At 42.7% G+C, this 17,469-nt stretch overlaps 1 protein-coding gene across 6 annotated transcripts; it reads left to right on the forward strand.

Moving 5' to 3' along the window:
- The first annotated feature begins 1,608 nt into the window (after window positions 1–1,608).
- Window positions 1,609–13,384, forward strand: MGC131348 (uncharacterized protein). 6 transcript variants are annotated; one of them, XM_041577871.1, is made up of 14 exons: window positions 1,609–2,267; window positions 5,049–5,121; window positions 5,367–5,465; window positions 5,560–5,619; window positions 5,838–5,888; window positions 7,811–7,920; window positions 8,123–8,190; window positions 8,793–8,917; window positions 9,849–10,022; window positions 10,504–10,613; window positions 10,823–10,898; window positions 11,477–11,624; window positions 12,506–12,589; window positions 12,682–12,821. In XM_041577871.1, the coding sequence occupies exons 3-13, from the start codon at window positions 5,369–5,371 to the stop codon at window positions 12,573–12,575; spliced, it is 1,089 nt and encodes a 362-aa protein (XP_041433805.1). In that variant the 5' UTR covers window positions 1,609–2,267; window positions 5,049–5,121; window positions 5,367–5,368; the 3' UTR covers window positions 12,576–12,589; window positions 12,682–12,821.
- The last annotated feature ends 4,085 nt before the right edge of the window (window positions 13,385–17,469 follow it).

Below are 17,469 nucleotides of genomic sequence, written 5' to 3' on the forward strand. Positions count from 1 at the left end.
TGTTTTTTTAGATGGGGTCAGTGACCCCCATTTGAAAGCTGGAAAGAGTCCGAAGAAGGCAGCAAATAATCCAAAAACTATAAAACTATTTTGGTTATGTAGATTTTAATTCTGAAGCTCTCCAGTTTGCTATTGCAACCATCTGGTTGCTAGGGTACAAATACACCTAGCAACCATGCATTGTAAAATGCCTGAATAGGAAAAGGAGTAATCGAAACGCAGCCTTTGCAATGCATTTGTAGCCTTACAGAGCATGTTTTTTTTAGATGTGGTCAGTATAAAGTTAGAATAGAGCAAAAAAAAAATAGAAGCTAAAGGACAAGTAAATCAAACATGGGTAAAAAACTGGTTTATAAAACAAAGGAGCAAGCTGCAAAGCTATGGTAAATACCTGTAATGACAATAATGGCAATAAAATAAATCAAATAAAAAAAATTCTACCGGCATTTCCGGTATGCAGAGACCAATTCAGCCCACACAGAAGCACAAAGAGCCCCCACCAGGCCACCAAATACTGACTTTCTATGGCACCTTGCAGCAGCCACTCTGGCATTTGCAAGAACCCACAGATTGCCAGTCAGGGCCTGGACACTACAATATCTTAAATGGATTGTTCACCTTTAATTTAAATTTTAGTACAGGTATTGGACCTGTTATCCAGAATGCTCGGGACCTGGGGTTTTCCGGATAACGGATCTTTCCGTAATTTGGGTCTTCGTGCCTTATGTCTCCTAGAAATTAATTTAAACATTAAATAAACCCAATAGGCTGGTTTTGCTTCCAATAAGGATTAATTATATCTTAGTTGGGATCAAGTACAAGCTACTGTTTTATTATTACACAGAAAAAGGAAATCATTCTGAAAAAATTGGATTATTTGGATAAAATGGAGTCTATGGGAGACAGCGATTCCGTAATTAGTTGCTTTCTGGATATCGGGTTTCCGGATATGGGATCCTATAGCTGTATAATGTAGGGTGTTATGTTCTGGGACAATTTGTTTACATTTTTTAATCGTGTTTTTTATTTATTTTTTTGGTTATGTAGATTTTAATTCTGAAGCTCTCCAGTTTGCTATTGCAACCATCTGGTTGCTAGGGTACAAATACACCTAGCAACCATGCATTGTAAAAGGTGGGAAATCAATAGGAGATGCCTGAATAGGAAAAGGAGTAATCGAAACGCAGCCTTTGCAATGCATTTGTAGCCTTACAGAGCATGTTTTTTTAGATGTGGTCAGTATAAAGTTAGAATAGAGCAAAAAAAAAAAAATAGAAGCTAAAGGACAAGTAAAACAAACATGGGTAAAAACTGGTTTATAAAACAAACAAACGAGCAAGCTGCAAAGCTATGGTAAATACCTGTAATGACAATAATAGCAATAAAATAAATAAAATAAAAAAACGTATAAAATAAATAAAATTAATGCAATAAAACCAGAAAAATATTATATATTCTAAAATATTAAACTAAAACACAAAGCCATGGAAGGTAATTAAAGTACAGAGAAACCTGCTCTCTCTTGTGCAGTGTAAATTATTTGTAAGCAGCAAGCTAAATGATTTAAAAAAAATAAATAAAAAAAACAACATAAACACGAACTAATTAAAGTATATGCCACATTTCAGTTAATTAATTATCTAATTACCAGCACAAATCATGCGGGGGTAGATGAACGGAGCCAGACAGCGTGCCTTGCCAAACAATGTCTGTGGGACGAAATGGCGACGCCTACAAGTGGCAGCTTTAATTTAATTGGTCGAAACCTAAGACTCCTATTGGCTGGGGAAAAAATGCGCCAAATGTAAAACCGGAAGTAAAAAAAAAAATGAATACAGCAGCCCAGGACAGAGAGTCGCCTGATGCCTGATCCTGACGCCTGATACCTGATCCTGACGCCTGATGCTGACGCCTGATGCCTGATCCTGACGCCTGATGGTGGATTCCTGACGCCTGATGGAGGATTCCTGACGCCTGATGCCTGATGGAGGATTCCTGATGGAGGACGCCTGATGAAGGATTCCTGATGGAGGACGCCTGATGGAGGATTCCTGATGCCAGATGGAGGATGCCTGATGGAGGACGACTGATTCCTGATGGACGACGTCTGACAGCTCAAGGAGGAAGTCTGAGGGCGGAGCGTTGATGAGCGACGTCTGAGGAGGGAGGCTACAGAGCGGAGGTGCGACTGCACATTTGGATGATCCGTGACTTCAAAGGCAAGCGATGCGCAACGGAGAAGGCATAGGACGACGCATGACGCAAACGTAAGTAGACGCATGATGTCCTAAAATGCGTTCCGTACACTCCCCCTTGTTCCTGTGTCCACTTTATTATTCACAATCTCCTGAGGTAAAAATCTAACACTCACACAAACAACCTCCCGCACCTGCGCACTTTGTCTCCCGCCCCAAGGCAAACTGGGAAACCGGGGGGCGGGGTTTCCTGTGCGTCTGGGCGTGTCTTTAGTATTGAGTGACATGTTGTTTGTGATCTAAGACCGGTTTCTCCCAGAGCGGTCAGACAGAGATGTGGCCCCTAGGAACGGGGGATCCGGGACCCCAAACTCCCCAACAGCGGGACAGAGGGTAGGACACCATTAGCTTCATGTTATTCCTTATAGTCATGTGCGGCTGCCTGTGCGGAGGGATACGGACTCCTAGGGACTTGTTTGTGTGCGGGGATGGATATTCACTTATATCTGTTTCTAGTCATCATCTGTTCTGTCTGTGTGTAACTAGTGAATATAGTTCCCTCTCTATACACTGTATATAGTACTGTCTGTATATTACACTGTATATAGTACTGTCTGTATATTACACTGAATCCAGGACTGTCTGATCTCTCTGCTCTTGTCTCTTCTCTGCCTTCTGTCTCTCTAGTGTCTTATCTTTAGTACTGTCTGTATTGTGTCACACTCACTCACTCACTCACTGTACTGACTGTCAGACTGTGTCAGACTAAGTGACTGTCAGACTAAATGTGTGAGGCTGAGTGTGGTACTGAGTGAGTGTGAGACTGAGTGTGAGGCTGAGTGAGTGTGAGACTGAGTGAGTGTGAGACTGAGTGAGTGAGGCTGAGTGTGTGTGGGACTGAGTGAGTGTGAGACTCAATGAGTGTGAGGCTGAGTGAGTGAGGCTGAGTGAGTGTGGGACTAAATGAGTGTGAGGCTGAGTGAGTGCGTGAGACTGAGTGAGGGTGAGACTGAGTGAGGGTGAGACTAAATGAGTGAGGCTGAATGAGTGTGAGACTAAATGAGTGTGAGTGTGTGAGGCTGAGTGAGTGTGAGACTGAGTGAGTGTAAGACTGAGTGAGTGAGTGTGCTACTGTATATGGCAGCCCCTGCCTTGTGCCCTATTGTGTGAATATTGTGTAATTTCCCTGTTGCTGTTGGGATGTCATTATGTTGACATTGTGTAGTTGCATCTGTGTCAGTGAGTGGCTGTTGTAGTTGTGTGTCTGTGTGTAATTCTTGTGGTTTATGGCATTGTGTGTGAGTGTGTGTGTGTGTGTGTGTAGGGCAGTGTGTCATTATCAGGCTGTACCACAATGCAGAAGTGTGTTGTGTAACTCTGGGCTGCAGCTGTAGTATCTGTTCTTATATAAACATGTCCTGGTGTAGTAGTGGCAGCAGTAGTAGTAGTAGTGGCAGTAGTAGTAGCGGCAGTAGTAGTAGTGGCAGTAGTAGTAGCGGCAGTAGTAGTAGCGGCAGTAGTAGTAGCGGCAGTAGTAGTAGCGGCAGTAGTAGTAGCGGCAGTAGTAGTAGCGGCAGTAGTAGTAGCGGCAGTAGTAGTAGCAGCAGTAGTAGTGCTCTGTGCTCTCTCAGGCCCTTCCGTCTGCTATAATGAAAAAACGCCTGCGGCATGGTACTAGCGGCGTTTAGTTTTCCGAAGTTGCCTCACGAGGAAACTTTGGAAAACGAAGTACCGCGAGTGCCATGCCGCAGGCGTTTTTTCATTATAGCAGGTCTGTTATCCGGAAACCCCCAGGTCCCGAGCATTCTGGATAACCGGTCCCATACCTGTATATTATGTGTTTGTGTATTGTTTTGTATGTACATTTATAGGGAGATATGGGCTGTGTAATCCCATAATTCAGTGTAATAACACAGAACTGGCTGAACTACAGCTCCCAGCATCCCACTAAGAGCTGAAGGTGGTTTGGAGGCAGCCAGAGGCTGGATATGTTGTGTATAATGATTATACTGGGGGTTATTCAGGGGATATGGCAGTTTGTGTGGCTGAAATGGAACACAAGACGCCAGTTGATGCCATTGAGGCTCGGATGTTGTTGCTACGTCTTTTCCCCGGGGTAGTTACCGACTAAACAAAATCCTTTGCTTTGACAGATCTGGTAATTTCACTTCATATATTGTAATAAAAGGAGTAGTTCACCTTTAGTATATTCTACAATGGCCAACTTTTCAATTGGTCTTCATTGTTTTGTTTTTTTATTTGCCTGACTCTTTCCACCTTTCAAATTGGGGTCACTGACCCCAGCAACCCAAAAACAAACCCTATTGTTCTTGTTACTTTTTTTCATTACTTATCTTTGTGCTGAAAATATAAATGGTCCTGAATCCGTTAAGCTGCTAAGCATGACATTTTCTTTCATCTGGCACTGGGTTTGTGTCCCCTTTAAAGCAGTGAGCGAGAGGCACCAGTTATTGATTGCAGGAGTTGTGTTACCTCTGGACTGGCCATTGGGATCAGTTATATCCCCTATGTAAACTCCTATGTAAACTCCTATATAAACTCCTATGTAAACTCCTATATAAACTCCTATATAAACTCCTATATAAACTCCTATATAAACTCCTATGTAAACTCGTACATATGTTGGCTACACACAGGAAGATATAGCGCCACCCAGTGTTCAGCAGCACTTACTGCACCACCAGATTTGATGATTTCTCAGCATTTATAGTGTCTTTTTTTTCCCCCTGGTCCTACACAGACAAGCTGTGGGGTCTTTTTTATTTATTTCCAGGATTTTACCTTATTTTGACACTGTTTTTAATATGCGTAACATTTTGTATTTTTGGCCAGCAGGTTCCCTGGGGATGTGGTTTGCTGCCACCTGGCTTCCAAGAGAATGGAGATCTGAGGGCACTTTCAGCAGGTAATAAAGAGGCCATTGCAGTTCAGGCTGGTTATCAGGGGGCCAGAAACACTGCGCCTGCTTTAGGGAGGGAAGAGATAAGCGGGGCGGGTGGGGAAAGCTGGGCTGCGGGTGGGAGCTGTGTGGTTTATGTATGTTACACAATGTAATCCCTTTTCCTCTCTACTTTGTCCCTTCTTTTTTGCTTGGACTTTCCCTTCTTTTTCCCGTCCCGCTGGCTCCTCCCCCTCATTATCTCATTACAGGTATGGCTGCAGAGGAACCCGGCTCGTCCCCAGGTGGGATCTCTCCCCTGCAGCAGATTTTGGCCTCTGGTACCGGAGCCCTCCTCACCTCCCTCTTTGGTACGGCTCACGGGCTTTGGAGTATTTGGAGGGGAGTGAGGAGACTGGGGTGGGGGGTGACCTGTCTAACAATTGATTCTTCTTCTATCTGCAGTGACCCCTCTGGATGTTGTGAAGATAAGATTGCAGGCGCAGAGGAAACCTCTCTCTAAAGGTAAAACCCAATGTCCCTTTGCCTCTGTTTATGGCTTGGCACTATCTGCTGCTCAGCCCTACAGCATAAACGCTGTGCATTATTAGTCTGCATTACATACATACATACATACATACATACATACATACATACATACATACTAGATATTTGTGACTTTGGTATATGTATATTCCTCACATACTGTTCTCTCTCCTTAATATTTTCCTGTTGTGTTGCAGTTTTGTCTGTAAAGCCTCTTCCCTGGGCACTCCCCGTGCGCCATCCCAAATGTGAGTACACAACACCCGGGCATGTCTTTATTATCAATAAACAAATTTTGTTGACCACCCACTCGACCCCAAAATAAACAATGACAAGCCTATCATTTATGTATCTGATTCTGTTCCCCTGCATGTTACCATATCCCATGAACACACCCTGGTTCTCCCTCTAATGCAGTGATCGGGCAGATGTCGATCGGGTAGCGGTAGAAATCTCGTCGGATCGTGGACCGCGTCTGTTTGTTGATGCGGTCCTGTGATCCGACCGCCTGTGTTCCATTCCTTTCATTATAGGCCTAAGGCCCACCATTGGATCAGCCCGATATCGCCCACCTCAAGGTGGGCATATCAGGTAGAGATCCGCTCGTTTGATCTATGTGTATGGCCACCTTAAAGGATAAGTAAACCTTTAAAATAAGTGAATGTGAAACTGATGAGGGGACTATTCTAAGCACTTTTGTAATTTGCATTCATTATTTATTTTCTTTTAATTCCAAGATATTAAGGGATACATGTACTGTTAAAAGGAATGAATTATGTTACAACAGCGCCACCTGCTGGTCAGTTTCCCACCAGTCTGACCAGCAAGTAGTCAAGGAAGTTGTCAGGAGAAAGGAAGAGGCTGCTCTGATGTTCTTCTGCTTAGGAAAGATGTGATAAAGGTTTCTAATTTTATTCCTAAGCAGAAGAACATCAGAGCAGCCTCTTTCTTTCTCCTGACAACTTCCTTGACTACTTGTTGGTCAGACTGGTGGGAAACTGACCAGCAGGTGGCGCTGTTGTAACATAATTCATTCATTTTAACAGTACATGTATCCCTTAATATCTTCGAACTAAAAGAAAATAAACAATGAATGCAAATTACAAAAGTGCTTAGAATAGCCCCCTCGTCAGTTTCACATTCACTTATTTTAAAGGTTTCCTTATCCTTTAAAAACGTGCAAATAGTTGAAAGGTTGAATTTGATGGACGTGTTTTTTTTCAACCTTACTTACTATGTCACTGTTCTTGTCACTGAGAGACATACCCCATCTGCATTTTCCATCTTGCTTAAAGGACCAGTAACAGCAAAAAAACATTTTTGAAGCAGCGTTTCGTCAAGTAATTTCTTAATAAAGGCTTAGCGACTTTAAAGTTTAAAATGTGTTGGAGTCTTTTTTTTTTTTCGTAACTTTTTTTTAGAAAATGTTTGCTGTTATTGGTCCATTAATAAGACCATCAACCCTCTCGTACACTGATTATGTGGGGCGCCAGCTCCCGCTTGCACAACTATCACACTACCGCCTGCAAAATGATTGGGGTACTGGTTCCCGGTTGCACAAAGAAACTGTGGTACTTCCCTTCCCCTGCACAATGATTGTGTAGGACAGTAAGACTGTGGAGCACTGGGGATCCAGCCCATTCTTGCACATTGAGTGCTTTTGTATGACCCTTCACCTCAAAGGTGCTACATATCTTGAAGGACAAGATAAAGTGTATAAAGTACCCCCTCTTGTAAATTATAAGGATATTATAAGTTACCGAGGAGTTTCATGACCACATAAAAACATGAGGCTGAAGGTCATGGAACTCCGAGGTAACTTCTAATATCCTCATAGTTTGCAACTGGGGGTACTTTATTTATTATAATACACAAAGATTCAGTGAGTCATGTGACAGAAATGACATCACTACTCACTGTTTATAAGGATATAATTTACAGGATATTCATGGCTTTAGTGTATTATATCGATTATACAGCATGTCACCCAAATAATAGTCTTCTTCAATGGTGAATCACCCCCCTTGCAGGTATTCTGTGTGGCTTTTATCCTTCCCATTACTAAATTCCCTTCACTCTTTCTCTCTAACGTGCCCTTTCCTCCCAGTCTCTCCTATTTTTGTAACCCTTTCCTGCCGGTTCCTTTCTCATGTTTTCTCCCCTTTCTCAGGGCGCTGCTTCCTGTATTGTAATGGACTGATGGATCATCTTTTTGTGTGTCAACATGCCACGGCGTGCAGCACCTGGTACCGAGCACCCACATACTTCAATGGCACCCTGGTGAGGAGACTCGAGAGAGAGTGGGAGAGCAGTGCAAGTAGAAAGACAGGAAGGAAGGGGAAGTGGTCAGAGAAATGTCTTTGTTGTCTTGCAGTTTAAACAACCATTGGGTGACTTTAGTTTTGTTTTATTCTACGTCCCAGCTCATTCTCCCACTGACCTTCCTCTTACGTTATTATGTGCTACTTCTTTCACCCAATAGGATGCATTTGTGAAAATTACAAGGCACGAAGGCTTAACATCACTATGGAGTGGGCTGCCCCCGACATTGTAAGTCATTGCATTGTGAGATCTATAATGGGAATGTTAACAGTTCAGTTCAAAAATAAAAACTAGGTGAATAAGCTGTGCAAAATAAAAGACATTTTCAATATAGTTAGTTTTAATGTAATGTATAAAGGGTGTAGTGACTGGATGTGTAACATAATAGCCAGAACACTACTTCCTGCTTTGCAGCTCTCTTGCTTTCCACTGATTGGTTACCAGGCAATAACCAATCAGAGACTTGAGAGGTGGCCACATGGGTCATAACTGTTGCTTTTGAATCTGAGCTGAATGCTGAGGATCAATTACAAACTCACTGAACAGTTATGTCCCATGTGGCCCCCCTTATAGTCACTGACTAACTCAGAGTTAGAGAGCTGAAAAGCAGGAAGTAGTATTCTGGCTATTATGTTACACATCCAGTCACTCCAGCCTTTATACATTACATTAATGGCTAACTACCTAGTTTTTATTTTTACACAGAACTGTTCCCTTAAAAGATATGGCATTGCTTATCTGGGCAGATATTTGGAAATCAGGACCTTTGTTTCTCAGAATTATGTAAGTCCCGCATAGCAACCGTATTGTATATTAATATTTCTTTATAGGGTAATGGCTGTGCCTGCTACCATCATATATTTCACATGTTACGATCAGTTGAGAGATTTCCTGTGTTATGGGCTGAGCTATCATGGCAACCACATTCCCCTCATAGCCGGAGCTCTTGCTCGCTGTAAGTCTGTCTTTCATGCTCGCTGTAAGTCTGTCTCTCATGCTCGCTGTAAGTCTGCCTCTCATGCTCGCTGTAAGTCTGTCTCTCATGCTCGCTGTAAGTCTGCCTCTCATGCTCGCTGTAAGTCTGTCTCTCATGCTCGCTGTAAGTCTGCCTCTCATGCTCGCTGTAAGTCTGTCTCTCACGCTCGCTGTAAGTCTGTCTCTCACGCTCGCTGTAAGTCTGTCTCTCATGCTCGCTGTAAGTCTGTCTCTCACGCTCGCTGTAAGTCTGTCTCTCATGCTCGCTGTAAGTCTGTCTCTCATGCTCGCTGTAAGTCTGCCTCTCATGCTCGCTGTAAGTCTGTCTCTCATGCTCGCTGTAAGTCTGTCTCTCATGCTCGCTGTAAGTCTGTCTCTCATGCTCGCTGTAAGTCTGTCTCTCATGCTCGCTGTAAGTCTGTCTCTCATGCTCGCTGTAAGTCTGTCTCTCATGCTCGCTGTAAGTCTGTCTCTCATGCTCGCTGTAAGTCTGCCTCTCATGCTCGCTGTAAGTCTGTCTCTCATGCTCGCTGTAAGTCTGCCTCTCATGCTCGCTGTAAGTCTGTCTCTCATGCTCGCTGTAAGTCTGTCTCTCATGCTCGCTGTAAGTCTGCCTCTCATGCTCGCTGTAAAGTCTGTCTCTCATGCTCGCTGTAAGTCTGCCTCTCATGCTCGCTGTAAGTCTGCCTCTCATGCTCGCTGTAAGTCTGTCTCTCATGCTCGCTGTAAGTCTGTCTCTCATGCTCGCTGTAAGTCTGTCTCTCATGCTCGCTGTAAGTCTGTCTCTCATGCTCGCTGTAAGTCTGTCTCTCATGCTCGCTGTAAGTGTCTCCCAGGATCTGTTTGTTCCTTGGCTTTTCCTGCACAACTCGCTTTTGGTGCCAGTCTCAGTCTGATTGTTTCATTTACAGTGGGAGCAGTCACAGTTATCAGCCCACTTGAACTGATTCGCACCAAGATGCAGTCTCGGCAGCTCTCTTACATGGAGCTGGGTGTGTGTCTGCGCTCTGCAGTTTCTCGGGATGGATGGCTGTCTCTCTGGAAAGGATGGGGCCCAACCGTGCTTAGAGATGTCCCATTCTCAGGTAATCAATAGCTCATCCAATTATAGCTCTGCCTTTCAGTAAATCATCATTTTGTTTTTGTGCATACTCCATGCTGCCTACAATATGGAGTACCTACAATATGTCCGATTTTACAGCACCGGCCTTTTAGCCAGTCACAACCTGAAAGTGTTTTCAGAAGAAACACCTGGCAACCCATAGACCTCATGAGACATACGATTCATATATATCATATTGTTCTGTTTTTTACTATTCTTCCATATAACCTTTTACTATAACAACTCCTGTTTCTTCATGTAACCCACCCTTTCTTATTGCTCCACATAACCCACCCTATAACTGTCCTATTACCTCTCTTGCTTCTTGATATAACCCTCACTACTATCTTCTCCTGGTGTTCCAATACATGTCTATACATCTTATACAGTGTTACTTTTATACACAGTGCTGTACATTTTACAGACATCATATATTATTATTATTATTTTCTCTCTCTCTATAGCTCTCTACTGGTTTAATTACGAACTTGTGAAGAGGAAGATGAGCAACACCAAAGCAGCTGCAGAAAGCCCATTCCTAGTCAGCTTCAGTGCCGGTGCTGTGTCTGGAGCGGTGAGTTATTCCATTTCATTACTTCCTTCAATGCTAATTACCTATTCTTTGTTATAATCCCCTCTACATTGTTTGAAGGTGCCATTAACCTGCATAATATCCCTCTATGATTTATTTTGTGTCACCCATATTAAGAACACATACCAGTTCCATCTGCCAATTCTACATTGTCCCACTGCCTGATGTTTGCCCTGCTCCCCTCTCTCTAGGTGGCCGCCATCCTCACTCTGCCGTTTGATGTAGTGAAAACCCAGAGACAGATCGAGTTGGGTAACCTGGAACCTGGTGAGCAGGAATGGGAAACAATGTGCCTTTCTGTGCGGATGTATAAAGAGCTTTACTCACTTATTCAACAAGGAAGTGATCTTCCGCCATTTTTGTAACAAGTGTAGATATCAAAGCCTTATGTTCTCCTTCTCTGGATCCAGGCTGTATTTTCAGTCCATAGAGGTTGGCTATGCCATATCCCTAAAGATGAGAAAGAGACACAATCAGTATTAGTATTACATTATCATCTATTTTTAGGAGCAGTTATCATACAGACATGAACAATCATCCATAGCAGACGTTTATTGCAGAGATGCTTGCTGCACTTATAGATCAGACAGTAAATCAGAGAACCTGTTAAATAGGAAACTGCAGATATTGGAAACTGAGACTGTTGGTAGTGTTCTACATCCATTATATTGAGCTTTTTTACTGTGCAAAGATGCATCTGCTGTTTCAGTGTAGGACAGTGATAGACTAGGGGATCCCTTAAATAATGAGGGACACGTATAATAAATTTTTTTAACGTGGTCTGGTACCTTTATGGTGGACCAGCATACATTTTCTTCGGCACACCACTTACTTTCTCTCCATAGGGTGCATTCAACTCCTCCAGCTACTTCCAAGCCAATTTTCATACAAGAATTCCCATAGGGAAGAAGCACACCAGACACTTGGCTTTGCCTTTAAGAGCATTTATTCAGCAGAGTTGGCGCAAGCTTTCGGGGTCAACCCCTTCCTCAGGTGCAATAAAAATCAAGTGAACACAATTGCATTAAATACCTTTTAACACCATGTGACACAATTTAACTGTTTAGTGCTTGATCCCATTCATCATGATGTAGTGATTTATATGTATCCCACAATTCGTGAAGGGAAAAATCCCTTTAAGAAAATTCATTGCCTGCAATATAACAATAAATACTATAAATAACTTATTTAAGACATACTTGTATCAAGCATTATTTGTAACAATATTAACACTTTACAAAACAGTTTAAAAACTATCCTTCAACCAGTAACGCTACAATTGCAATCTAATAGAAAAACTGTTACATATTATAAGAACTTGTTAAAACTTTCATTCAATCCCATAGGTGTTAGGGAATCCAATCTTTTTATCCACACTGCTTCTCGCTGTAGCAACCGGTTTCTTATATTACCTCCCCTCTCAGTAGTTACTTGTTCCAATAAATTCCATCTTAATTGGGCTACCGTATGTTTATTATGAAAAAAATGTTTTGCCACCGACATTTCAGATCAATTTTTTTCTCTATATCTGGTGTATAATTTCGAATACTACTTTTATGTTCATTTAATCTGGTTTTTATAGATCTACTTGTCTGTGCCACATAGGTAAGGCCGCATGGGCATTTTATCATATAAATGACTCCTGTACTATTACAGGTAAAATGCCCATTCAATTTTATTGGAAAGCCCTTAGAGGGATGTGCTATAATGTCACCTTTCAGAATACCATTACAATGTGCACATTCACCACATCTAAATGGGCCACTTTATGGTGGACCCACATCTCCTGCTTTGTTTGCCAGTTATTTGTCTCATATTTGTAGCAGAGATAAACCTGTTCATGTTTCCCTGTATTTGGGATTTCTGTTTATCAGGTCCATCGAGAGGACAGAGATCTTCCACCTGGGGAGCCATGCGCAGGATTCGAGCAGAATCTGGAACTAGAGGCCTATTTGCAGGTAATTACCCTTCATTTCTTTTCTCTTTTCTGCTTTCTCTCTCCTCCCTACATATTCCTTCGGCGATTATATAAAGTGTCCCATTTCGGCAGGTTTTCTCCCGCGGGTCATTAAAGTGGCTCCTGCCTGCGCCATAATGATCAGCTCATATGAGTTCGGAAAGAGCTTCTTCCAGCAACGTAACAAGATGAAAGAACAGAACCATTGAGACGGAAGATTTAAACCGAGGGGGAAAGCAACGAAACAAGCTAAACAGAACAGAACCTTTGAGACCGATGATTAGGTGCAACAAAAAAAAATTAAAAAAAAAGAAAAAAGAAACGACCCTTATGCAAAGCACAACCTTTGTAGCTGTAAAGATGCATCAAATCCTAAGGCTGCGACAGATGCATCTACTGTGATCAGAGCCTGTGATTCTGAAAGGAATATTTCTATTCAAATAACCCACAAGGAGCTATGAAGCGAGGTTAATAATAGAAGGCTGGGCATTTCAGGTAACGCAACTGAAAAAGTGGTGATTGTAGATAACGGGGAGCTTGTAACTGACAATGGCACACAAGTCTGGGAGTAGTGATTATCTACTGCAGCCCCCCAGCTCTAATTAGAATATATTCTATAGATCTAAGGCTCTGTGGTTTAGCAATGCCTCCTGTCCATGTCCGGCAGATAATAATCAAAAGCAAACGTCTTGGATTAGAATTGTTCTTAAAGCGGAACTATCGCAAAAATGTTTAATAGAAGCTTCCTCATACTGAAGTAAGAAACTTTCTAAATACAATCAATTAAATATTCTGCATTGTTTCTGAAATAATCAAGTTTATCTTCACTATTCCTCTCTCAGCATCTGTTTCTCTTTATTCTCTCTTCATGCGGCAATTGGGTGTCAGATGTTCACTGACAGTTACATCCAATATATCTTATAGGGGGGCTCCTTTCCTAGCAGATGAATTAGAGCTCACTCAAAAAACTGATTCCAGTACAAACAATAACTGCCTTTTGCACAAATCCTGCATGTAGAGAGACATGATGTCTGGTGAGTTTAATAGAGTGACCTCTAATACATCTTCTAGGCAAAAGGAGCCCCCCCTATAAGATATATTGGATCTAACTGTCAATGAATATCTGACACCCAACTGCTGCATGAAGACAGAATGAAGAGAAACAGATGCTGAGAGATGAATAGTGAAGATAAACTTGATTATTTCAGGAGATTCTATTTAGAAGGTTTCTTATTTCAGTATGCTGAAGCTTATATGAAATTTTTATTTTCGTGATAGTTCCCCTTTAAACATTTACGTGCACTTCTGCCATCTTTGCAAAATATGGCTGTAGCTATTAACAAACCAAAATTGTTCACTTCCACTTTACCACTAAACGACATGAAATGAGACAATCATTGTACATAAACGAATTACGGCATTATTTCATTATCTCAAGCGCATGATCTAAAGCAGCTCCAAGCAGTAAGGGCTAGTCCAGATGAGGAGATTTTGTCGCCTGGCGACTAATCGCCTCGTCTTTTCAGCGACTATCTCCCCAAACTGCCTCAGCTTTTTTTCCCCCATAGGTTGCAATGAAAAGTCGCCTGCGCTAATGCACATGTGGCGATGCGTTTTCAATAGTCGCCCGAAGTTGCCTCACTGAGGCAACTTTGGGCGAGTATTGAAAATGCATCGCCGCTCAAAAGACGAGCCGATTATTCGCCAGGCGACAAAATCTCCCCGGATCTCCTCGTGTGGCCTTACCCTTAACTCTTGAAGCAACAATAAGGAGGACACGTTGTAGAAAGCATCAAGGAACACCCAGAGGTGCCACGGAGAAATGCATTGAGCTCAAGACTATGGATTTATATTGAATAACTACTCTGAGGAAAAGGACTCAAATAGGAATGTGGATAAGAACAATGCGGGACTAATTTTTATTTTATTTTGAATCCACGTTCTTGAAGTTAAATGGATCCCTGCATACTGGACATTCTTATGCGGACATGGGATTTACATTTTATATTCTAAATGAGCAACATGCATGTCCTACAAAGTGCCTGCACCCTTATTTGAAGTTGCAGCTGCCCCCATTCAACCCGCAGAGGATTTAAATGCGTCTGGACTACGCCCTTTTTCCAGTTCTAATTTTGTTACTGCTGGTGCAGTACTTACTGGATACATGTTAGAATTGATATATTTCCTCTTCACAGCAGATGCACCTGATACAATGTGTATCCATTGTGAAAAGCATTTTCATAGAAAAAAAACCATGTCCATGTAAGTGGCCCTTACTGAGAGCCACATGGTGCTACCAGGTTAAGGGAGGCAGCACAATGGCAACTGAGCTGTATCTAAGGCCAGTCCAGTTACGAATAATTCCCCGTGCATTGTGTTAAAGCAGCTGTACAGTGAAAATGATCGGCATTGGCAGCTGAATGCTGGGAGTTGTTTGCCACTGGATGCTGGGAGTTGTTTGCCACTGGATGCTGGGAGTTAGCAGCAAGTGCATTCCTCTGGGGATGGTAACCCTACTTTAAGGATTACCACTAGCATTTTCTAAATTATGTTGTAATATATTTTGTCTACGTTCCCATATAGTGATTAAAAGCACAGACCTGTAGTAGACATTACACGTGCAGGCTCAGGGTGTGCGCGGCACTTACCTCTGTGCTTTTTACTCTCCGTGACCTTTAATGTGCCCATGGGGTTAATCTGTAGCAATGGGAGACGCCCCATTTTTGGTTTGGCCAACCACAGAGTAAAGGTGGCCATACATGGTAGTGATGTGCGGGTTGGGATTTCCCAGGGAGGCCACTCATCCTCCCTCCCTCCACCCGCACCCACCTGACTTCTGGGTTCCTTTTATAGCTCTGCTCCGCCAATGATGTCATAAAAGGGGCGGGGCGAGCAGGTATAGCGTCTATAAAACATGAAGCCGGCATTTGATGGTGGCGGGCGGGAGAGCAGGAGAGCAGGAGAAGAGCTCAACCAACACCTGCAAAACGGATTGCGAGGTCGGCCCGACCATCGGATATTGGCCAACCCACACATCACTAATTCACGGGACGATAAACAGACGGAGTCAGCAGTTTATTGGCCCGTGTATGGAGCCCTCCAATGGGCTTTGACCAGATGTTGATAGGGCAGGGCTAAAAATTCAGTCAGATCGTGAACCGCATCTTTTCGTTTATGCGCTTATGCGGTCCCGCAATCCGACCGCCTGTATTCGGAGCAGCCCGATATCGCCCTCCTCAAGGTGGGCTTATCGGGGAGAAATCCAGTTGTCTTCTTTAATGAGGACAGGTAACTAAGCCATACAACTAGAAAGATATATTTCTACTGACCCAGAGGGGGTAGAGAGTCTGCAAATGATTTTCCTCTGTTTGTAGCACTTCTATCATTGTTGACTCTACTTACCTTTCATGGGTGCTGCTCATTGTTTCCCTGGGTAATGATAGCACTTTATGTGTTGTGCATCCCCTCACTTTAATCTCTACATGATGTCTTTCCAGAACCCTAGTGATTCTCACCAGTTGTTTTAAATAATTCTTTATCTCCTCACCGAGTTCCACTCGCTTTACCCGGCCCTCAGTAGCATTTGAAAAGGAGATGCCAAGCCAATCGTATCATTTGGACTCTATTCCTATGGGAGTCTATATAACAAACCTGTAACGACTGCTCTGCGGTCACAGCGTTAAGTGCTTTTTCTGTAATTGTATAAAAAGAGAGAGAGAGAGCATGGAGCATTTTTGAAACTGTCTATGGATTAGCAAAAAGGCTGGAGCATTGAGTAAGATGGGTAGTACAGGGATGGTACCCCCCACATGGAGCACTTAACAAGCACAGAAGCCATGGACCAGCAAATCACACAGCAACAGTTTTATATAGTGCCTTGATTTGTACCCTGTCTCTACCAGTGCTCAGCCCCCCCCCCCCCAATCCATTAATTTTTGTGTATTATGATGAAACCCAATATTTCACTTCTGTAATACCACTGCCCCCATTCACCGGCAGATGAGTCTGCAACGCACAACTCCAGATTAACCACGCACAACTGAAAATAAAATCAGCACTTGGTGCATAATACACATCTTATTGCCTCCGTTATGCCTGTACTTTAAGAGAGAAATGCTTTCTGGCAGGCTGCTGTTTTTCCTTCTCAATGTAACTGAATGTGTCTCAGTGGGACCTGGATTTTACTATTGAGTGTTGTTCTTAGATCTACCAGGCAGCTGTTATCTTGTGTTAGGGAGCTGTTATCTGGTTACCTTCCCATTGTTCTTTTGTTTGGCTGCTGGGAGGAAAAAGGGAGGGGGTGATATCACTCCAACTTGCAGGACAGCAGTAAAGAGTGATTAAAGTTTATCAGAGCACAAGTCACATGACCAGGGGCAACTGGGAAATTGACAAAATGTCTAGCCCCATGTCAGATTTCGAAATTGAATATAAAAAAATCTGTTTGCTCTTTTGAGAAATGGATTTCAGTGCAAAATTCTGCCGGAGCAGCACTATTAACTGATTCATTTTGGAAAAAAAAATGTTTTCCCATGACAGTATCCCTTTAATTGTCAGCCCATTGTCTGAGAATATACACCCTAAGGCCTATAGAGAATGTTTCTGCAGATTTGTCCATGGAACTTCCTATTGTTTTTGTGATGTGATCTCTGGTGATTCAAGACAGTTCCGCTCTAGGGCAAATATCACATGGACAAAAGCAGCCTGTACCATTGGCGTAAGGTAGTTTCCGTTAGTTGACGACAGCACAAGGTGTTTTTGGATGTTTTGCTGGTGGAGAAACGGACCCATGTGACTTCAGCCTAAGGAGAACAGATACCCAAAATAAAAGTAGAGTTTATCTTCCACTTAAACCCCTGGAGTGCATGCCACTCCCCCTTT

Source organism: Xenopus laevis, chromosome 9_10S (genome assembly GCF_017654675.1).
Source record: "Xenopus laevis strain J_2021 chromosome 9_10S, Xenopus_laevis_v10.1, whole genome shotgun sequence".
In the NCBI taxonomy this organism is placed as follows: domain Eukaryota; kingdom Metazoa; phylum Chordata; class Amphibia; order Anura; family Pipidae; genus Xenopus; species Xenopus laevis.

What these genes read in the sequence shown, in the direction of transcription:
- MGC131348 (XM_041577871.1), top strand. Translation starts at nt 5,369, where the DNA reads ATGGCTGCAGAGGAACCCGGCTCGTCCCCAGGTGGGATCTCTCCCCTG. An exon ending in CCCCGTGCGCCATCCCAAAT is followed by an intron (nt 5,889 to 7,810) that starts GTGAGTACACAA and finishes CCCCTTTCTCAG; the next exon opens with GGCGCTGCTTCCTGTATTGT. An exon ending in CCGGTGCTGTGTCTGGAGCG is followed by an intron (nt 10,614 to 10,822) that starts GTGAGTTATTCC and finishes CCCTCTCTCTAG; the next exon opens with GTGGCCGCCATCCTCACTCT.